General features: G+C 39.9%; 2 protein-coding genes and 1 long non-coding RNA gene across 6 annotated transcripts; all 3 read left to right on the forward strand.

Moving 5' to 3' along the window:
• The first annotated feature begins 2,526 nt into the window (after positions 1–2,526).
• LOC124220072 (uncharacterized) lies at positions 2,527–3,453 on the forward strand. The gene is made up of 3 exons (XR_006883514.2): positions 2,527–2,790; positions 2,911–3,020; positions 3,108–3,453. It is a non-coding gene; the product is annotated as an uncharacterized lncRNA (long non-coding RNA).
• A 3,427-nt stretch (positions 3,454–6,880) lies between these two features.
• Positions 6,881–13,558, forward strand: LOC124220067 (ATP-binding cassette sub-family C member 4-like). The gene is made up of 17 exons (XM_046628477.2): positions 6,881–7,016; positions 7,101–7,211; positions 7,285–7,630; positions 7,703–7,834; positions 7,915–8,106; positions 8,166–8,474; positions 8,554–8,682; positions 8,765–9,196; positions 9,272–9,577; positions 9,669–9,803; positions 9,921–10,428; positions 10,709–10,939; positions 11,475–11,711; positions 11,805–12,067; positions 12,371–12,816; positions 12,991–13,120; positions 13,220–13,558. The coding sequence occupies exons 1-17, from the start codon at positions 6,943–6,945 to the stop codon at positions 13,373–13,375; spliced, it is 4,137 nt and encodes a 1,378-aa protein (XP_046484433.1). The 5' UTR covers positions 6,881–6,942; the 3' UTR covers positions 13,376–13,558.
• A 515-nt stretch (positions 13,559–14,073) lies between these two features.
• Positions 14,074–22,241, forward strand: LOC124220064 (ATP-binding cassette sub-family C member 4-like). Of its 4 annotated transcripts, none has more exons than XM_046628465.2 (19): positions 14,074–14,244; positions 14,736–14,788; positions 14,989–15,145; positions 15,297–15,407; positions 15,488–15,824; positions 16,044–16,175; positions 16,242–16,433; positions 16,549–16,857; positions 16,925–17,050; positions 17,119–17,565; positions 18,646–18,951; positions 19,026–19,163; positions 19,242–19,797; positions 19,877–20,107; positions 20,262–20,498; positions 20,576–20,838; positions 21,042–21,487; positions 21,589–21,718; positions 21,820–22,241. In XM_046628465.2, exons 3-19 carry the CDS (start codon positions 15,072–15,074, stop codon positions 21,964–21,966), a joined length of 4,182 nt encoding a protein of 1,393 aa, XP_046484421.1. In that variant the 5' UTR covers positions 14,074–14,244; positions 14,736–14,788; positions 14,989–15,071; the 3' UTR covers positions 21,967–22,241. The 4 variants fall into 4 exon arrangements, with proteins under 4 accessions (XP_046484421.1, XP_046484420.1, XP_046484422.1 ...); XM_046628464.2 differs by lacking the exon at positions 14,074–14,244 and adding an exon at positions 14,331–14,586; XM_046628466.1 differs by lacking the exons at positions 14,074–14,244; positions 14,736–14,788; positions 14,989–15,145; positions 15,297–15,407; positions 15,488–15,824 and having other exon boundaries at positions 16,052–16,175; positions 16,255–16,433.
• The last annotated feature ends 234 nt before the right edge of the window (positions 22,242–22,475 follow it).

Raw genomic sequence — 22,475 nt, forward strand, 5'->3', positions numbered from 1 at the left:
AGAGACAAAGAGAGCACTTCACAGCCTCCCGTTCCACAACTTTCCGGCCAAGTGCCGGACCGTTTTGTAAGAATTACCATTCCAGTACATTGTTATCGCCGTCGAGAGTATTTTCGAGACTGGAGGCCGCGTTCCCCTCAATGAGGACCGCAGTTATATCGTTGGCAGATGGACACTGCCAACACGACGCCATGGTTGGAAGCGAGTCTGAGTTTTCTGTCAGCAAGGACCAATGCCATCGCTTTCCACCCGGAAAACTTTGGCCGGGATACATCCTTTGAGTGTCTTCGCCAACGATAAGCAACCTGGGCAGTAAGGTGCAGCGACTGTAAACCCATACGAGTTGGTGTCAACGAAGAAGTCACAGGCCGAACATTACGCAATATCTATCGGTAAGCTCTATAAGCGCGTGGTGTATTCATAACCGACATTCATCACGAGAGGTACGATGAAAATTATTTGTAAGAATTTCTCTGTGAATTACCTTGAATTTTTAAGAATTGCAAATAATCGATTTTATTGCCTTTCGATAATTTCCTCGTAAATTGGCTCCCGCAATTTACTATATCGAATATCCTCTCATATGATCTACCAATTTTCCTGAATTACTAATTAACGTCAATTTTTCTCGCCAATTATTGTCTGCCGTGAGTTTTTGTTCTATTCTTCTATCATCACCGTTCCTTGTTCATAAAAAAAGTCGAAAAAACAGTTTCTTCGCGATACTTTTCATCGCCATGAAAAGGAAAGAGTTTGTCGGTCCGTCCGACAAACTTCCGCGATGATCTCGAAAACGGCCGAGTGAAAAATCTGAAACTGATATGACTTGGCAGCCAAGTAATAAGATTGTGAGTTTAAAATCAGAAAAAAAAAAAAAAATTTCTGAAAAACTACAGATGTATACAATTTTTTTCATATAGGGGAAAGTCTTGTATGTACCTTGACCATAGTTTACCTTGAAACATGTAATCTATATAGACGTTAATCACCACCGCAATTTTCCTCTTTCCGATTTTGCACCTCGGTCTGACAGCGGTGAACAACGTGGTCACAGAACGAGTGGCTAATATATATAATCTGATAAGTAACGACGTTGTGCGGGTCGACTTCCTCCTGAGGGACCTTCACTTTATTTGGACAACGCTGTTGCAGGTAGTCATTTTCTTATGACGGACAGCTAAATGATTTCCGACAGAATCTGACAGAATCATTGGATTACGGATTGGTGACCACCATTATGCGTCCGCAGCCGTCTTAAGATGTTCCATAGAAACATCCGCATTTACACAAGGGGAAAGGAGAACGGCAGATAACGTTGCCTAGTAGTAGCCGGATCGAGTTTGAATCTCGGCTCGCCGATTAGGCGCCTGAACGACGTGACCCGGCTCAGAAGTTTTGCAAAATGTCTCTTACTAAACCTGATTGACTGGTGCACGCGAAAATAACCACACCATACCGATACTGGGAAAAAGAACTTGATGTAACATAAATTACAGTTAAATCAGTAGTGCTCTTCGATCTGTCAAATCATCTGCTAAAATACAAGATAACCGTAATGTTAATTGCACAGAGATTGTCGTATTCATGCAAGCGATTTTAATTACGGAAATTTAACATGCGAAGGGATAATTATGATGCTTTCATATATGTTTTTCTGCGTTTTGCCAGCTGCAAATTGCACAACTCGATGCCTACGAAACCTGTTATAAATGGAAACGAGTTTCTTCTAGTTTAGTGGTGACAACCTTGTGTTTCTTACCGTTGTGAACAAACGATTCTAAACTGGTTTTAAGAGTATGTCACAAACGTAGACAAGCAGTTTCATGGAACAATGCTCGGCGAACTTTACACTTCACTTGTATATCAGGCATGTTGACAATTGTGCAAAATTTACTCGATTTCGCGAAATTCGAAGACCTTCTGTTGATTACCTCACTTCTTCGAACCCAATGATTTCGACAGAACTCCATTTTGTTAAAAGCGGACTCACTACGAAACAAATCGATCGCGGATGAAAAAATATCACGTTAAAAAATTTTTAGCTTTCTGTCGAATATATGTATCGAACATTTTGTAATATTTCTTTCACCATTCGAAATTTGACTTTTCATTGCAAAAACACAGAAAATATATTATATACATTTTTTGTATTACACATACGTATATAAATTACTGACAATGATATGCGATGGTTGAATTTGGGTTGGTTTAATTACATTAAATTGTTCACATTGAACAGGGATTATTACTATCAGGCACATATAATGTATGTAAAATTTATTCAGTTTATGCACGAAAAAAAGTGTACATATACAGCAGAAGCTACTGTAATGATCGTTATGTTTAATTCAAGTGAATACCAACTGATCGCGTATAGTACTTTGCACATTTTGATCGGATTGTCATATTTATTACGACTAATTTTTGTATGAAAAATAAAATCTTACAACGCGATATTCAGCTATCTCAACCAGTACGTTATCTTTCAGCGCGTAACGTCAGATTCATCGAAAAATCGTTAATGATAACTATAATACACAATAACAGATTCAAATTTCACAGCATGTAGTCACGGTTACTATCATTTAACCAATACTCGAACGCTGAGCTGTGGGACAGTCTCCGAGAAGTCGAACTTAGGAATGTAGTGCGGTCTCTGGACTTCGAGGTAGCTGGAGGTGGAGCAAATTTCAGCATTAGACAGTGCCAATTGATATGCTTGGCTAGAGCTATACTAAAAAAAAATCGATTGCTCGTACTTGACGAAGCTACCGCAAATGTTGACAATGGGTCGGTATAAGTACTGTCAGGTTCATTTCTGGCATCATTTGTCAGCTCATCGATGACTTTGTAGATGACAATGTGGCTAATGAGTGGCTTGTGGTTGCAGTACAGATGCTCTGATTCCAGATACCATGAGGTGGAAATTCGCCGACTGTACGGTTTTGATAATAGCACATTGATTGAAAACGATAATGGACAGTGACCGATTATTTGTCATGGAAGCCGGTCGCATCTTGGTACGTAACTCTTAGTCAGATCTAAAAGTCCAGGCTAGAGCTCAGTAGCCGTGAAATTATTTTTCTATTTAATCTTACTTCGCACAGGATTTTGGACATCCCTATTTGCTGTTGCAAAATCGAGACGGCCACTTTTCGCTAATGTTTCAAAAAACCGGAAAGGTGATGAGGAAAGAACTTTCGAAGGTTGCTGAGAAAGCGAAACGGCTCGATGTTGAATCCAGGAAAATATCGAACGTCGGCACCATCTCTAATATCAGATAGACCAGACATTCATCGTGAAAATAGTTCCAGAACTGACTGAGTCTTACTTCGAATAGTCAGATCCTCAAAGGCACTGATGAAAAGCAATTTCGTCGAACCCTTGTCATCGATCATTAGGTACAACAAGATACTTGCGTCTAACGCAGCTGCAGTTTACAGTCAAATATGTAATTAAACGTTTATAAAGCATAAGTACAATACGATACAGTTGTGAGATTTAATCAAGTTGTTCCCGTTTGAAAAAATCTTGAATGTCTTTACCTTTTGTCATTTACCAAAACCTTCACCATTAAGCCTTATGTAAATATCATTTTTATCACTTGTACATGAAAAGTTGGTCTTTGCGTAGCAGTTTAGCGAGACGAAAGTAGCCAATTTCATATCAGTGTTGTGAAAATAGGTTCACGCCTACGCAGTCCACAATTACGTCATATACGTCTTTAGGGAGAAGAAATTGGCCACTCGCGTCCCACAAAACTACCACGCAAAGCCCCACCACTTTTCAGTCACCTGTTACAAAAACTATCGTGTGTGACTCAGGCCAAAAGTTGGCGATTGCAACTTTTGTGATTGCCGTCCTAGCTTCGCTCATTGTCAGGCGCAGACTTCACACTCATCCCAATCGCCAACTTCCGTTCCTCGTCACACAATATAGTATTACTTATGAATTCAACCTCTTACATTTGACTGAGAATCTAAATATTGCATAACGAATTCCGTATCAACGTTTAGTTAAACTCCGAATATATGATACCCGTGTTTCCATACAGCTTGTTTAACTTACTTCAGTAATAATTTATCACCTACACACACTGATTACGTACCTAGCAACAGAGGATCAGACGGTATATTTTAACCGGTGCAAATCCAAGCGGTAAACGGGGCGACTAAAGGCTCATATATGTGTAATTATTATTCTTTGGCTTTGAGATAAATCAGGTCTTCACATGTTAAAGCTCATTTTCACGGACGAAGATTGCGTGTAATATTTTTTTCTTAACATAATGTCATCCAAGTATATTGCACTCTAATAAAGTAACGGCCATAAGGGGAGAAGCAGGATAAAAATGTCTTTCATCGATAAGTAGGTATCATTGAAATACTACGAACCTAAAAGTATCAGACTTCAATCTCGATCGGTTTGTGCAAAAAAAAATTTGTAAAATACAAAAAAGTAACTCTTTTCTCAGGATTGACATGACCGATTTGATTGAAAATTCAATATGATATTGAAGAAGTCAAGAGTTTTCATAGATACAATGGATAGATTTTTAGCTTGTTTATACTTATGCTCGGAAAGCATCACAGTGAGAAACACAAACTTGAACGAAAATATTTTTTTATCATGAATTTAATACGGTAAAAATATCAGTATAGTCATAAGAAGAGGGGCAGCGTAGACAGTAATGGAGCGTCCAACAAAAATCCCAGCGCGCTGTCTCCCGGGGGGATAAGTTTTATCGAGCTATGAAATCGAGGATATCATAGGGAACAGGTAGAAGTTCTAGTATCTAATCAGCAAAAGGAAGTTTTGGCTCGATTACGACAAGCTCGCACCGCCTGGGGCAGGATGGGCTGATCACGATAATTCCTTTAACTCTGACTGAGGGATCAGACGAACATCACCGATCAGACTCCGGATCCGAACAGTTAGGGGGGCGATCAAGTCAAGCACAGTACGGAACGGAACTTTTCAAACAGAAAACAAACAGATATACCGGTGACTCAATCTCCACCTATGTAGCCTAGATATTTGAGAAAAATCCGGATATAAAATCTGGGCAACTTACACTGTATGCATTTGAGGAAATCCGTAAGAACCAACCACATCGAGGTAAAAAGAATCAATAAGGCAGGGCTAGAAAAATTCGTAGTCCAGTTTGATCAAGGAGAAGCCAACCACTTTACTGGAAGGGGAATAAATAAGATAAATGCGAATTGCGTGGCATTAATCCCCAATTCTTGCATTCTTAAAGTTGGAATCATTCATAGGATCCCTACAGACTTTATAGAGCAGGGTATATGGGAGGGCCTTGACCCCTTATCACAAAGAATAGTCGAAAAATTTTAACTATGAAGGAGACGAACTGAACTTGAAAAAGGAGACCAAGACTCAGGCGCCGAACTGTGGGGCAGTCTTGGAGAAGTAGAGCTTAGGGACATGGTGCGGTCTCTTGATTTCAAAGTTACGGGGATTGGATCCGACTTCGATGTTGATAATGCCAGCTAATCTGCTCGGCTACAGCAATCCTCAAATACAATCATCTGCTTACAATCGACAAAGAAACATCCAACATTGACTGCACGTGGGTGTAGATCATTTTCAGTCTTACAATTGGTCAGATTTAACATGACTTAAAGATGCTGTGTTTTATTTCAATGAAAACTTACCGATAACGAAGCTTTCAAAAACAGTGAAAAAAGTGATCAGATTTTTTAAATTCACAACCACAATCTATATGTAAATAATGTACAGCAAATGTATTACCAGCACACTCCTGCTGGTTATTACCATAATTATATGAAATCAATATTTGCCATCGTTAAATCAATATTATTGTAAATGCTAGCATATCGCACAGTATATGAAATTTTCGTGAAACGAAAACTCACGTACCACAACTGCGAGAAATTATCATAGGTAATTTGTATAAAATCTTACACTCCTAAATAATGAAAGATTATAGTCTGTTTTGATACGCGAAGATATTAACAATATTTTGTTTATTACGGCACCAAAGGTGTTGTGTTGAATCAGCGAAAATACATATACAAGGCACGATATGCGAGATTCGTTGTCTCTTTTCATAACACAAGCTATTGAATCGGCTAGTCAGGGAGGCGGGGGGGGGGGGGGGGGGGGGGAGGAGGGACCACAATAATCGAACTAAGGACAAGGTGTTCGACACATACATTCGGCGACTCGCATAACTCACACAAGTTAAGCATACAATACATATTTCCAATATTTACACATATATGTACTTATTTCTACAAGTCAAGAATATATTTAATACACCATTCTAACAGAATGCCTAATATATTTTCACGGCAAGCACAGTAATGGACGTAAAAAAATCTGAGAAGTTATGCGGTGAAGAGAGAAGGGAGGGAGATTATTGACGATATAATAGTAACACAACACAAACGGCGATTTTACACCAAGTTTGAATAAGATTCTTTTTGTAAGATCATTTCATATATTGATCGCGTGGGGAATGATATACCAAAAATATTATCTTATCAATGATATGTCCATTTTTTGTTCAATTATTAAAAATCGTAGAAAATTTTTAAAATTGGCAATGCATGCAAAGTTATAGCCTGATTCAATTGATTTGTTGATTATTTTCACTTTTTCAAAACGTAATTCAAAGTATTTGATCAAAATATTACTAAAAAATGCGAATGTGACGTATTGTGACCTTGATGAAAATTTGATATCAAAAAATGTCACGACGCGAATATAAGCCTGATAAACGAGCAATGACAGCCAGAATTTATTGAGGTGCCTGGAGTTATGCCAACATAGCATGCAGATAACAATATTTGAACTGCACTTTTCCATACTTTAATGTAAAATTCAGACGTGACCATTATTCATTCGAAAATTGTTCATAGTAAGGAATTGACCTGTAAGTTGACCTAGAATAAAGTTATGAACACCAGTGAAAGAGAGGGAAAAAAATGTCCAGAGGAAACTTCAAACGTATTGAGTAACCTGTTTTTCTGGTAAAGAAAGGCTAGCTATTGAATCACAACGAAGTAGCTGGTTAGAATAAAATATAAAAAAAAAAAAAATGTTCTTGACCTCAGGTGGATGGTACCGATTTTCCGGAAGGGTGCGAAGAGCAATTTGCAGATAACCGATCTGTGCGATCCCCCGAAGTTCGATGAGTCTGAAGGCCTCGGTGACAGGCTCGAAAGGTTAGCAAGGCAAGATCAAAATCATAACTCACTCTCGGAAATGGTGATGAAGTGTATTATGCTCTCGGTCTAGAGAATGGAGGAAGGAATTGAAGAGATCGAGCGACAAGTCGGAGAGTAAGCCAAGCTTGTTTCGAGCACTGTGTCGAGCATTCTGGGTTCCGTTCTCGCTGCAAGGAGCAATCATATTCTGCAAAGAGATGGTGGCTTGCATGATGGTGCCAGTGCTCCAGGGAAAGGTTATCAGCTACTTTGACCCTGGACAAAAATTGATGGATCGTCAACAGGCCCTGATATACGCTGGTCTCCTGGTCCTCCTAACTTTGGTCAACGTTTTGATCGATCATAATTACTATGCGCGAACGTTTGAACTGGGGATGCGATTCCGAGTTGCGTGTTCCGCCCTAATGTACCGCAAGGCGAGTGAACTTCGACTCGTAAAACATATATACACAAGACAAGACGGATTTTATATGTTGAACGTATTTCAGGTTCTGCGCCTAAATCAGTCTGCATTCGGAAGGACGGCTGAAGGTCAAATCACGAATCTGATAAGTAATGACGTCGCCCGCTTCGACATTGTCTTGCCACTCCTTAATTTCATCTGGATCGTGCCAATGCAGGTAATTTTCGGAAGCTACGTGACGTGCGTCATGGCGTGAAATTGTGGTTCGGACCACTTACTTTTCTACAATCATTACAGGTATTGCTGTTGGGATACATGATGTGGCAATTCGTCGGTGAGGCTGCCCTGGTAGGAATCGGCGTAATGATCATGCAGACGATGCCTGTTCAAGGGTACTTAAGCCACATTGCTGGTATACTGAGGGCCAAAATTGCTGTCAAAACGGACGAAAGGGTGCAACTGATGAGTGAGCTCGTTTCCGGAATACAGGTACAGTGCTATGAGCTCTTATCTCCGTACAACCCGAAATGAACCCTCTTTACTTGTAGGTGGTGAAAATGTACTCCTGGGAAAAACCCTTCCAGACATTGGTGTCTAAAACTCGAGCGTTGGAGATCAAGCTGATTCGTTATACGTCGTACTTGAACGGAATACTCATGGGCGTTACGGTGTTCTCTGACAGAGTAACACTATTCCTAACGCTTGTCACCTTTGTGCTAAGTGGCAATACCCTAAACGCTAAACTCACCTACACGTTAGCTACCCTATTTAATTTACTTCAACTGGCTTGCGCTTTTCGCTTCCCTATGGTTCTTATCATGATTGGAGAGACTCGTGTGACTTTGGAAAGAATAACGGTCAGTGGAACAACTTAAATTTCGTATACGGTAAGTTTGCAATTCACTTGAGGCTTGCAATCCATTTTATTGTTGACAGAAATTTTTACTATTGGACGAAGTGGAACCTTCAAAGGAATCTGAATTTTCGGCTGACAATGGCAGGCTGGCTAACGAAAAATATACAATTAATGAAACACGTCTACAAAATGGGAATAGAACCGAAATGGTGAATTTCGACGTGAAATGATATAGCTATACTAGTATTCTGAAATGACGTATTGTATCTTTCATAATGTCTTTGTTCTCAGGAGTCTCTACTGACCAACAGAATGGGATACGTAGAGAGCAGTGGTAAACTGATTATAGAAAAGACTAAAGTAGGTGAACAAATTGAACGTGGTGTTGAAATCGAAATGGTGAACGTCTTCGCAAACTGGGTCCATGATCAGCTGCCACCTACTTTACACGAAGTATCACTGAAAATAAAGCGTCACTCACTTTCTGTGCTTGTGGGGCCTGTAGGCTCGGGAAAATCATCTTTACTCCACCTTTTACTGGGTGAGATATCAGTCAGAGCTGGAGGACTGTCGTTATTTAGTGGCGAAAACACTGAGAAAACTGAAATCGGCAGACGGGACATTCAAATCTCTTACGCAAGTCAAAATCCTTGGATATTTCCCGCCACCATTCGCGAGAATATCATTTTCGGACAGTCGTACGACAAAAAGAGATATCAAAAGGTGATCAAAATTTGTCTCTCTCGCGGGAATCCTGTTGAATTAAATACCTTTCGGTACACTCAATGCGTTTTCTAGGTGACGGAAGTTTGCGCACTCGTCAGAGACTTCGCTCAGCTTCCTCAAGGCGACTTGAGTCAAGCTGGAGAGAGAGGAGTCTGTTTGTCAGGGGGCCAAAAAGCTCGGGTGAACCTGGCAAGAGCCCTTTACAGAGAAGCTGATCTCTACTTGCTTGACGATCCTTTAAGCGCGGTCGATTCTCACGTGGGTAATCACTTGTTCAAAGAGTGCATCCAAGAGTTTCTAAAAAACAAGACCCGAATTCTAGTTACTCATCAATTGCAATATCTTCGGCAAGCTGACACTGTCATAGTTCTGAATCGCGTGAGTTGAGACCATCATTTTACATCGTTGGTTTGACCTGTTCAGAAAATTACAGAATAGTTGGCTTGATCTTTGGAACGTCTGATTGCAGGGCACCGTCAAGTGTCAGGGAACATATGAGGAGCTTGCTCAGATGAATCCCGATGTCCTGGCTTCGAAACAGTCGGAGGAATCCGACGAACCTAAACAAGTCAAAAACACTGATGAGGAGAACATGGAAGACGAGGTAGTCGCAGTTAACTATTATACGAGCAAGTAAACATATGTTGCAATGATCCTAGATCAGTTGATACTCATCTTGCGGTTGATCTCCGTTACTGAAAAGCTTCACGTGTGCTTATAGGAAATCACTTCGTCTGTGAATGATCAAGCTACGGAACTTTCTGAGAGCAAGGAGAATTTGGAGGATGTGGATGAGGAGGAAGTTGTGACAGGAAAAATAACGAGTGAAGTGTATAAGCGATACTTCTTGGCAGGTGGTAATCCATGCTCATTGATTTTTATAACGGCAACAATTATAATCGCGCAAGTGACCGCAAACACAAGTGATTACTGGTTGACCTACTGGACAAACCAGGATAGTCTAAGAAGTGTTGGCGATAATACAAGCTGCTCGAACCATACCAGGCATGATGATCAAGAGACCCAATGGTTTGACAAATACGGACTGCTGCGTAGAAATGTCGCGATTTATGTTTACACAGCGATAATTGTCACTTGCGTTTTCTTTCTCTTATTACGCAGTATTTTTTGTGTCAGAGTGTGCATGAACGCCAGTTGCAACATACACGATTACATGTTCGAGAACCTTCTGCGGGCACCCATGAAATTCTTCAACGCCAATCCTTCTGGTACGTTAGATATTTCAACCCAGAGGTGAACGATTTTAGCTACATATTATAGAAATCAAACCCAATTGTTTTTTCGAATCAGCATCGAGATTATCACCGCATGAAAATTACTCAGATTCGAGATTCAAACTGGGAAATTTCAATACTCACGATCCTGTTCTGTTTCTCTGTCTCTTCGTCACCATATTGTGATCTTAAGAGTCTCTTCAAACCTGCTTTATCCTTTATGGTGCATCTTTTGGGAAGAAGCTCACGATTAATTATCCTATTCCCTATGCAGGTAGAATTTTGAACCGATTTTCGAAGGATGTAGGCGTAATGGATGAACAAATCCCTAGAACCTTGATTGATGTGGTTCAGACTATTACTCTTACGATGGGTATCTTTACTATGGTAGCCATCATTAACCCGTGGACCATAATACCTGTGATAATATCAGGAGTAATTTTCTATGTCATCAGGATCTATTATCTCAGAACAGCTCGAGACATCAAGCGACTTGAAGGAGTAGGTAAGTTATGTTATACTTACAAGGAACCCTAAATTGGTCGACTCCTCTGATTTTTATTCAGTTAGTACATGTTGTAGTGCATCGAAAACTAAGAGACACGTATATTTCTTGTTCTACTAATAAACGGTTTAGAAGGGTGAAAACCAAAGATGGGTATCCAACGGGCCGATTTCTTGATGCGCTTGATGAATTCGAATGAAGCCAACGCTGAAATGTTTTATTAATGAATAGAAATATGTTTATTTAACATAATAAATAGAAAATTTTGGGGGTCGTTTTCACTCCTCTGCATCGATTATTAGCAGATAAAAAAATGTACGTGTCTCTTGGTGCGCGATGCACTACAACATATATAAACTAAATCAAAATCGGAGTAGACGACTTACCTAGGGTTCCTTGTTAGAAACTTGACCCACATTCAGACAGTTTAGGTTACGTAATTTTTGAATACTTATTCCTCTGTGTTAATATCAAATTTACGATTAATATTACCAAACATCTTTCACCTAATAGACGAATGCGATAATAATTGCAGTGAAAAGTCCTGTCTTTACTCACATCAAGTCTACTCTGGACGGACTGACGACCATTCGAAGCGGAGGTCCGATGGTGGGAGAAATGCTGCGTAAAGAATTTGATCAACTTCAAAACGTGCACTCAGGTGCCTGGTATCTCATCATTATCGCATCTTCTGCCTTTGGTCTTGTCCTCGATCTTGTTTCTTCCAGCTACATGGCTTTCGTTTGTTTCGCCTTCATTCTGATAGACAATGGTACGTCTCACTGGATCTAAAGCGACAAGCGTCACTGAAGACTAGCAGAGATTAGGGGTACTCTCGAAGTTTCTCAATTGATGATATTTGTAGGAAATATTCTCGGAGGGTCTGTAGGCCTGGCCATATCCCAAAGTCTTACGCTGAACGGAATGGTTCAGTGGGGAATCAGAAGGAGTACGGAACTAGTATCGCAAATGGTCTCAGTCGAGAGACTACTTCAATACACGGACATACCCAAAGAGGGACCTTTCACGACTGACAAGCCTCCTCCGACCACTTGGCCTTCTAATGGCGGTTTAGTCTTCAAGGGTGTTTCTATGAAATATGCTGAAGACAAGCCTCCGGTCCTAAGGGTAACTTTGGAAATATTACTTTGATTCGTGTACATACTGCAAATGCACTGCTGTGTTAGTTGGAAATTTCTACAGTCATAATTTACTCGCTAAGACTTGTTCCAAAATCTGACTTTTCGCTGAGGTCGTATTCAATTTTTTCATAAATTTATTTAACGAGCGGTTTACAGGATGACTATAAATTCCACTAGATTCATTTATTGAACGAAGATTCTTTAAAGCAAAAGTTTCAATGCCTGAACAGTGTGAATACACATTCACCTCTGCAATGTCTGTATCTTTTCTCCCATCACATCATTATAGGATCTGACAGTGACCATAGAGCCTGGCTGGAAGATTGGCATAGTCGGCAGAACTGGTGCAGGAAAATCTTCGCTCGTCTCAGCGCTCTTCCGTTTGAACGGAGATGGACTGGACGGTGAAATACTGTTGGACGGAATAAATACGAAGTCGATAGGACTGCACGAGCTGCGCCCCCACATCTCAGTCATCCCTCAGGAGCCAATATTGTTCTCGGCAAGTCTTCGGTACAACTTGGACCCCTTTAATGAATATTCGGACGACGAGCTGTGGGACAGTCTTCGAGAAGTGGAACTTGGAGATACGGTGCAATCTCTTGACTTCAAAGTTGCTGAGGGTGGATCTAACTTCAGTGTTGGACAACGCCAGCTTATCTGCTTGGCCAGAGCGATCATCAGAAATAAACAGCTGCTCGTACTCGATGAAGCAACAGCCAACATTGACCGCAGGTTAGTGTACATTACGTTAAGACCCATGTTTTTATCTTAACTACGTCGGTTTTGTGTTTTGTATGGCCAAAAAATTATTCGCCAATCTTCTGAGCTGTTGATTTAACCCTCCCCAATCCGGTGCCAGGATTGATGACTCCTATTCAACCATAAGTGTACTCGTCGTTTTTCTAGCACTGACGCGCTGATTCAAAATACCATAAAACGAAAATTCGCCCATTGCACGGTCCTGACGATAGCGCATAGATTGAACACGATTATGGACAGTGACAGAGTTTTGGTCATGGAGGAAGGCTGTATTGTTGTATGTATAGTGATTTGAGATCGATCCTAAAGTTTGGGAACCAAAATTGCAGGTGTGTAAATAGTGGTTAAATCTGATTCTTATTAATTTCTTACGCAGGAATTTGGTCCTCCGCATTTACTGTTGAAAAATCACAATGGCCAGTTTTTCCAAATGCTCCAACAAACAGGAACGGCGACAGCGGCTAAACTTTCCCAAACTGCTGAAAGATCGTATTTCTTGAATTCCAAGTGTAAGAAAGTAATGGAAAGATGATAACGGAACTTTGCAGTGAAAATAAAACTACTGAAGATAAAACATCGGCATTCTTGTTATTGTCATTCTTTATTTGTCACATTTCAATTCATCGCGTATTTAACATATTATGATTTGTGTATAAAACAATATTTCACAAAAGATCTGTATCTAAAATAAAGTTACCCGTTTCCATTTCATTCCTGTGTCGGTGGATTCAAATTTGATATTTTTGGTACGTGTAATACATATTCTACGGAAAGACTGGAACATCTGGCTGCTAGAAATTTGTGTCAGAATTAGAGCGAGTGCTATACTGATTCAGTACATTACCTAAGAGAATACGCTGATAGGTTAAATCCCCGAAGTATGAAAATCTTGGTCGAAGGCTTGATTAGAAAAAAGTGCTGTGGTTACATTGGTTTTCTTATTTCAAATATAAGTCGTGGGATTTTGATACAAGTGAATTTTAAGTAAAAGCGAATCGAACCCTAATGAAACTTATTAAACCACATGACGGAAGATAATAATTTATTGAATTGTCACAGTAAAAATTACAATAATTCTGATAGTTGATAAGTCGAAAGAACATTTGTGAATATAAATTCAACTTTGTGGTAAATATCATAACGGTACGTGTAATTTCGTCTCGAAAAATCTACTTTTCACAAAATTACCTAATGTAAATTCAACTGATTATTTTTTCTACACATGATTTAAGGAAGAATTACCTTATCGTTATTTTATGACATTCGTTCGATGATTTGTGAACATGCCATAAATGATTTAACATATGCCAACTCGTGCGGCAACTCAATTGCGATTATATTTAATTGATACAAGTTGAATTATACGGCCACGTGGCGTCATGCCACCTCCACATGTGTTACGTAAGTACTATTCCATCCTATCTCCTCATTTACACATTGATAACCATCACAGGTTTCCTCTCTTCAGAGTGTTAGTAATATTTGACTTACTTTGCAATCTATCAAGTCTGGCTGGATTTTTCACTGTGAAATCCCCTCAGAAGGGTAAACAGACATTTGCATTCACATTTAAATGAGCAAACAAAATTACGTACTCAATAAATGAGTCTTGGAGTTTTTCAGCATTACGTTTGAACCCTTTGATTAACGACACTATGGAGTTCTGATGGCCTATTGGTTTCTTTAATTTCGCGGTGCCATAATAATTCACTACATAAAACGAGGTTAATGAATAGTAAATGAGTGAGTGAAACTGAAAGTTCTATATCTATATAGGAGTGCTTGACCTATAAAAGAAGGCGGGAAGGAAGAGGGGGGGCTTGTTATCTTTGAGCACATCCACGGTGGCGGCGCGACACAGTCATAGATATTAATTTTATGAATCTTTTTAGGTTTCATGAGCAAGCTGAAGGGCATTTGTTGAGTTTTATAGTTAGCGATCACAGTGAGTAGTGTCCGAATTTTATTCTTCACCTGAAAGCAAATACCTACTTATTTGTTTACCTACGTGGAAATCGTCCACAAGGACTGGAAGATTGTTCTGTATAATTTTTTTTTTTTTTCAATTCATTTTAAGTTCTTATTTCTTTAAGTTTCTGGACCGTATTTGTAAACTTTTTTTTACTATTTTTGTTTTTCACGTAGAAAGAACAATCAGTATTCATTGCGAAGTGTATGATATATGCATATAAAAAACTACGACGCCAAGAATGATAAATGTCTGAAATATGGATGCGAAGAAAAAACAGGTGTTAAGAAATCCCAAGGAAACTGCAAATATACTGAATTGGCTATTTTTCGGGTAAGAATTGCTCAAAGATTTCGAAATCGGAATAAAAAAATGAAAAATAATAATAAGTGTAATAACAAGTTACAAATTACTGTATCCTCTGTTAGTTTTTTACACCAAGAAGAACTCCCGCCACGAAGTGGATCATTTTTTTGAATTACAGATGGACATTGCCTATTTTCCGAGAGGGATACAAGCGGGACTTGCAAATTGAAGATTTGTACGACCCCCTAAAGTCCAATGAATCGGAAAGCCTCGGCGACCGTCTCGAGAGGTTAGGAAAATTGTCATTAATTGTCACTTATGATCCGTTCACTTGTAAGGTATTCCGTTATGAATTATTTTTTGTTCCAGAGAATGGAAAAAGGAGTTGGCGAAAAGGCCCAAAAATCAGCCAAGTCTGTTGCGGGCACTGATCAGGATATTTTGGTTACCGTCCATGATCCAAGGAGTGATATTATTAATCCAGTTGATGGTGCTGGAAATTATGCTGCGAGTATGCCAAGGATGGGTGATCAGCTATTTTGATACGGATCAAAATTCTACCACGCCAAACCACGCTCTGTTCAACATTGGTATCTTGATTTTTGTCTCTGTCAGCATCGTATTTATCGACCATCACAACGATTTGCGTGCCCAGGAAATTGGCATGTGCGTCAGGATTGCTTGCTGCTCGATGATATACCGAAAGGTAGAAGCTGTTGCTTTCGTAAATTGAGACTTTTATTTATCAAATTGACATCAAAGAGAACACCATTTGAATACATTATCGTAGGCACCATAACTAGTTAGTCTTGTTGAAGGAAGATTTTCATTTTTATGGCACTTCAGGAAATTTTATAAAATAACAGGAATGGAGTAAATTGACGGTGCATGTTAAAAAATAAACTAATATCACGATGGTCTTCAGGTTTTACGCCTTGATCTAAGTACAACGAGGAATGGAGCAACTGGAAAAGTGGCCAATTTGATAAGTAACGATGTAGCTCGATTCGACACGGTTTTGATATACCTCCACTTTATCTGGATCATGCCGTTCCAGGTAACACTATCATGAAGTTACAGTTTCAACTGCACGATAAAGCAACTGACTGGAGCATGATTACAGATATTATTGATAGGATATGTGATGTGGGAGTCTGTGGGTTTTGCAACGTTGGTAGGAGTCGGAGTGATGATAACCCAAACTTTTCCTATTCAAGGGTACTTAACTCGAGTTGCCGCGAAGTTGAGATCAAGCATCGCAGCAAGAACTGACGAAAGAGTACAAGTCATGAGCGAAATGATTTCTGGAATACAGGTATTATGGAAGCTGACATTGAGAATGATGTAGGTTGAGTGTTTTGGACTGAATTTCCGTGATAGTATCTTTCAAATAATTCACGACGTATACATTGAGAGAACTTTTACTGCAGGTAGTGAAGATGTACTCATGGGAAGAACCATTCGAGTCGATAGTATCGAAGGTTAGAGCTATGGAGATGAAACTAATCACTTATTCAGCGTACCTGAGAGGAACGCATCTCGGCATGATGAATTTCTCTGGACGGGTAACAATTTACGCGACAATGGTCACTTTCGCACTGATGGGAAATTCTTTGACTGCAGAAGTAGTCTTTCCAGTGTCCAGTCTGTTTCACGCTCTGCAAATGACGTGTGCTATACTGCTCCCGCAAGCAGTTATCCAGGCGAGTGAAGCTGCTGTGTCTTTGAGAAGAGTAACGGTGAGTCTACACTCTTCGTTCATACATTTTCACGATTTATTTACGACTATTTCTTAATTTTATCCAGGAATTTTTGTTGCTGGACGAAGTGAAGAAACTGAAACATCTTGAACCCACGTCGAAAGATGCGAAGCGAGAAAATGAAAATCGTTCTGCAAATGATGTGTTGGAGAACGAAAAAGAAGATGAACTGGTTAGTGCTATCTGTCGACTGGTACATTCGCGGAGTGTTGTTGTAACTGACATAAGTAGTTGCTTTAGGAGCCGTGGCTGGGGAACAAAGACAGAGTACCAACAGAAATCGACCGTCTCACAAACGATGAGATGCGTGACATGGAAAACGAGATAAGTGGAAAGTTTAAGCGTGGGATTGAGATTGAAATGGTCAGTGTCATGGCCAATTGGATTAGCGGACAGCAACCGCAAACTTTGGTCGAAGCTTCAATGAAAATAAAGAGTCGATCACTCGCCGTGATTGCGGGCTCTGTTGGCTCCGGAAAGTCATCATTGCTGCACCTTCTGCTAGGTGAGTTGCCGGTCGAGTCTGGAAGACTGTCGTTCTTCACTTGCAAAGGCAGTGAGAAATTGAGAATCAGCAGTCGAGATATTCGCATTTCGTACTCTGGCCAAGATCCATGGCTATTCTCCGCCTCCGTACGTGACAACATTCTCTTCGGCCAGCCGTACGACGAGGAACGCTACCAAGAGGTGCAATGATAAAAATCAAATAACTTGATAAAAAAGTATCCGTGGTGTGCCCACCTCATCGAGTTTCTTCGTTCTGTTAAATGTTGCAGTACATCAAAAAACGTTAGACACGTATTTTTTTTTACATGACAATGCCACCGGTAGAGGTATAGGAATGATCCCTGAATTTTACTTCCAAATATCCATTACCTAGGGTTTCTCGGGAATGATGTAAGATGTTTTGATAAAAGTAATTTAATAACTAAAACTAACAGACAATAAAATGCGTAGTGTTTTACTGTCTAGGATAACGTTCCATATTTTCTTGAAAGTAAATTTTAAAAAAGGTCCTTACTGTTTAGATCGCTAGATTAGCATATAAGAAAAAAAGCGTGTCTAATGTTTTTTGATATACTACAACATCAAGTTGGTCCTTATTTGGAGGTTGGAAAAATTTCCAATGGGATGCCCCCCCCCCTCCGTCTATTCGAAGTCATTAAAAAAAAAAACTGTGCAATGTTTGAAGCTTTTACGTCCACTGGAATACGTGCCTGTAAGCTCCGAAAGTTTTAAATGTAAAATGCATGTAGTTTTTATAACCAATTATTTTGTTTTGTATGATTTTGGTATAAGTGAGGCGACCGATTTGAATCTTGACAGATTTGTTGCTTACAAGGATAGGACTAAACAGTGAAAATTGAAAAATTTTATCATTATTTTGTAATATATTTCTTTTTATACATAAGCTTAATAGCATCACTTTTATTAGGCTCATACATAAGGAAACAATAATTCTGTCATTATAAGCAACAACTCTGCCAAGTTTCAAATGAGTCCCATAATTTGTACCAAAGTTATCCACTGTCACGAGAACTACATTTCATTTTTACATTTAAAACGTAGAGGCTTAAATCTTTGCACAGATTTTCTTTTGAAAGATTTGGAACAGATCTGGGGAACGTCCGAAATGTTTCCAACACGCAAATAAAGACCACCCTATACGACATACCTTAAAATGAAGAAAATCGGTGAGATGCACCTCGATTACTAAATTCCTTGTCAACCCTGCACAAGCTTGTGAACCTATATCACTGTTTACAGGTAACGGAAGCTTGTGCACTGGCTAAAGACTTTGAACAACTGCCCCACGGCGATTTGAGCCTCGTTGGAGAAAGAGGAGCATCGTTATCAGGAGGTCAAAGAGCTCGAGTTAATTTGGCTAGAGCCGTTTACCGAGACGCTGATCTGTACTTACTGGACGATCCTCTCAGTGCTGTAGATACTCAAGTCAGTCGTCACTTGTTCAACAAATGCATCAAAGGCTTCCTAAAAGACAAGACCCGAATCCTTGTTACTCATCAGCTGCAATTTTTAGGACAAGTGGATGATGTTATCATCATCGATCAAGTAAGCAGAATGAATGCGTTATTCATTATTGGTTCAAGTACAAGGCACCATTGTTCGTGGTTTTTTGATTACAGGGTAAAGTGAGGTGTCAGGGTACTTACGACGAAATTGCTGAAACCAGCCTTTTCCGTGAATTAAGTTCTCACGAACTGGGAGTACACGAAGTGGTCAAAGAAGCAGAAGAAGGTCGCGAGAATGACACGGATGACATGGTATCGCTGATAAAATTTGGAATACACGTTATAGGATTTGGAATCCGATGAGTCTCAAATCACAAACTTTGCTTGCAGGCAGCCGATGTAACTGTAGGTTTCACCGATGCATTGCAGAAAGTTTCTAAGGGTACTGAAGAACCTGAAGATTTGAACGAGGAGGAAATCGAAAAAGGAACAACATCAATACAAGTATATAAGAGTTACTTTTTGGCAGGTGGTAATCCGTGCACGCTGATATTACTTATCGTAATATTCATAATCGCACAAGCAGTCACAAATATAAGTGATTATTGGCTGTCCTATTGGACAGATCACAATTCAATCGCAGGTGCACTGAAATTGAACGCTTCTGTAAATAATGGTAACACGTCTTCCCAAAATATTGATGCCAAAAATACTACAGAGGTGTCTGCCCTTACCGAATCACTGTGGTTCGATAAATCCGAATTGCTAAGTACAAACGTCGCGATTCAAGTCTATACAGCATTGATTGTGACGAATGTTTTATTAATTTTCGTGCGCAGTGTGTTTTTTATAAGAACATGCATGAAAGCCAGTCGAAATGTACACAACTCCATGTTTTCCAACCTCTTGCGGGCTCCCATGAGATTTTTCAATACAAATCCAGCTGGTATGTTAAACCGGATTCTGACGAACTAATTACACTCTAAACTTCGTGAAAGATTTTTAAACTCGTTTCTATCACCCAGGCAGGATTTTAAACCGTTTCTCGAAGGATATGGGAACTATGGACGAAATTCTGCCTAAAGCGATGTTAGAAACATGTCAGATTCTCGCAGTCACAATTGGAATATTTTCCATCGTAATCGTCGTCATACCATTGGCGGTTGTCCTTGTAATCATAATAACTGGACTTGTATATTTCGTCACAATCTTCTGCGTCAAAACCACCCAAGACATTAAGCGGCTGGAAGGGATCAGTAAGTCACAGTTTATTTAGGTACAGTCCATTATCAATTTTCAAACTAGAAATTTGTAAAAACTGTACACAGAAGATGAGGATTTGTGTATTTGTAAAATCCATTTCTCCTATACGGTACATTGCATAAATTAAACTGGTGACAATGATTCCAGCCAAAAGTCCAGTGTTTTCACAAGTCAGCTCGACTCTGGATGGTCTGACGACTATAAGGAGCAGGGGCAGGTTAGTCGAAGTGATGCTGCGAAAGGAATTTGACCGTTATCAAGACAAGCACACCAGCGCCTGTTACTTAACGATATCCACATTGACTGCATTCGGATTCGCGATAGACCTGATTTCATGCTTGTTTACAACCTGCGTCTGCTTATCGTTCATATTCATTGGCCCTAGTGAGTATCTCGTGATTAAACGAGGGAGTGATCAGGAATCGGAACACTGCGATTCTGATCACCGCTGTTTATTGCAGGAAACTTTCTCGGAGGGTCTGTGGGTCTTGTGATTTCACAGTGCATCAACTTAACTGGCTTAATTCAGTTTGGAGTCAGACTATGTGTTCAAGTGATCTCACAAATAACTTCAGTGGAGAGGATTCTTCAGTATACGAACTTGCCCAAAGAGGGACCTTTCACCACTGACAAGCCTCCTCCGGTCGATTGGCCTTCTAAGGGTGACTTGGCTTTCAATCATGTTTCCATGAAATACGCTGACGCTGAGCCACCAGTATTGAAGGTATGCGTACCAAGATGAAATTGTTCAATATCCATTATTCCATTTCGAAAGTAAGTTATCTTCGTTTTATCTACCTGAAAATGTATCTCACAGTCAAATCTCTTATTCCACCGACTGATCGAATCTTGTACATCGAAAACTTATCTTGAAAGTGACGTTAAACGATTGCCTCTGAGTTTCGTTCTTCTGTTTCTTTGCCTTAGGATCTTAATATGCACATAAATCCAGGTTGGAAGGTTGGAATTGTGGGAAGAACTGGTGCTGGAAAATCATCGCTCATCTCAGCGCTGTTTCGATTGGCCGAAGACGGTCTGGAAGGGGAAATACTGTTGGACGGAATCAACACGAAGTCTATAGGTCTGCGAGAGCTGCGCCCTTGCATCTCGATCATACCTCAAGTGCCAGTATTATTCTCAGCAAGTCTTCGCTACAACTTGGACCCCTTTGATCAGTACTCGGACGTTGAGTTGTGGGACAGCTTGCGGGAAGTCGAACTTGGAGATGCCGTACAATCCCTCGACTTTCAAGTTGCCGAGGGCGGAGCCAATTTCAGTGTCGGGCAACGTCAACTTATCTGCTTGGCCAGAGCCATTCTGAGAAACAATCGGTTACTCGTCCTTGACGAAGCTACCGCCAACATTGACCGTAGGTTAGTACGGAGCGTGTTGATTTCAGTGCTGTTGCGATGAATTGATATCACATATTTTACTGATTTTTTTGCATCGTCAATATTCCTTCATCTGTTTTCAGTACCGACGCCTTGATTCAAAACACCATAAGACGAAAATTCACCAATTGCACGGTGTTGACGATAGCCCATCGTTTGAACACGATTATGGACAGTGACAGAGTCTTGGTCATGGAGGGGGGCTGCATTGTGGTTCGTATCTAGAATTTGAACTGCCTCCCAAAAGTCTAAAATTCAAAATTGCCCAGAATTAAGCAGTGCTGAGATCCCATTCTTTTTCATTGCTCCCGCAGGAATTTGGTTCTCCGCATTTGCTGTTGAAAAATCCGAATGGCTACTTTTTCCAAATGCTACAACAAACGGGAAAGGCGACCGCGGAGAAACTTGCACAGATTGCTGAAAGCTCCTATACTAAGCTAGCTACGAATACAACGAAGTAGCAAGTGAAATAAAAATTCTCAGCAGTGCAGTGGAGTGATGATGAGTTTAGAGCGAAACAAAGAAACAGAAGCCTTGAATCGTGGTTGCATTATTATTGTTATAATTTACTGTCAAGATTTACTGTGCTTACGATTAAGGTTATGCACATATTTCTGGCAATAATTGTTTTCTTCTCCTATCGAGAAATCCCTGAAATACATAGAAAATTCGTCAGTAATATTCATGTCAAAGACATCGAACATAAATAATTAAATATGCTCACAATATACCAGAATGAGGTTTACCAGATATTTATTTACATTTCGGACATTCCTCACAACCTGCTAACATAGGACTGATGATAACTACCGTTGGTAATTGTTTTCAAACATCTAGACTGGTATATTGAAACATATCAATATGTCGCACTCCAGTTTCCGATGCCGTGTATCTCTGGAGAGAAATCGTTAGTACCCAGAGTAACCAAAGCCAAGATGTTTAGTGCCATTTTAAAGTGTATCCTCTTGAA

Source organism: Neodiprion pinetum, chromosome 5, assembly GCF_021155775.2.
Source record: "Neodiprion pinetum isolate iyNeoPine1 chromosome 5, iyNeoPine1.2, whole genome shotgun sequence".
Lineage (NCBI taxonomy): Eukaryota > Metazoa > Arthropoda > Insecta > Hymenoptera > Diprionidae > Neodiprion > Neodiprion pinetum.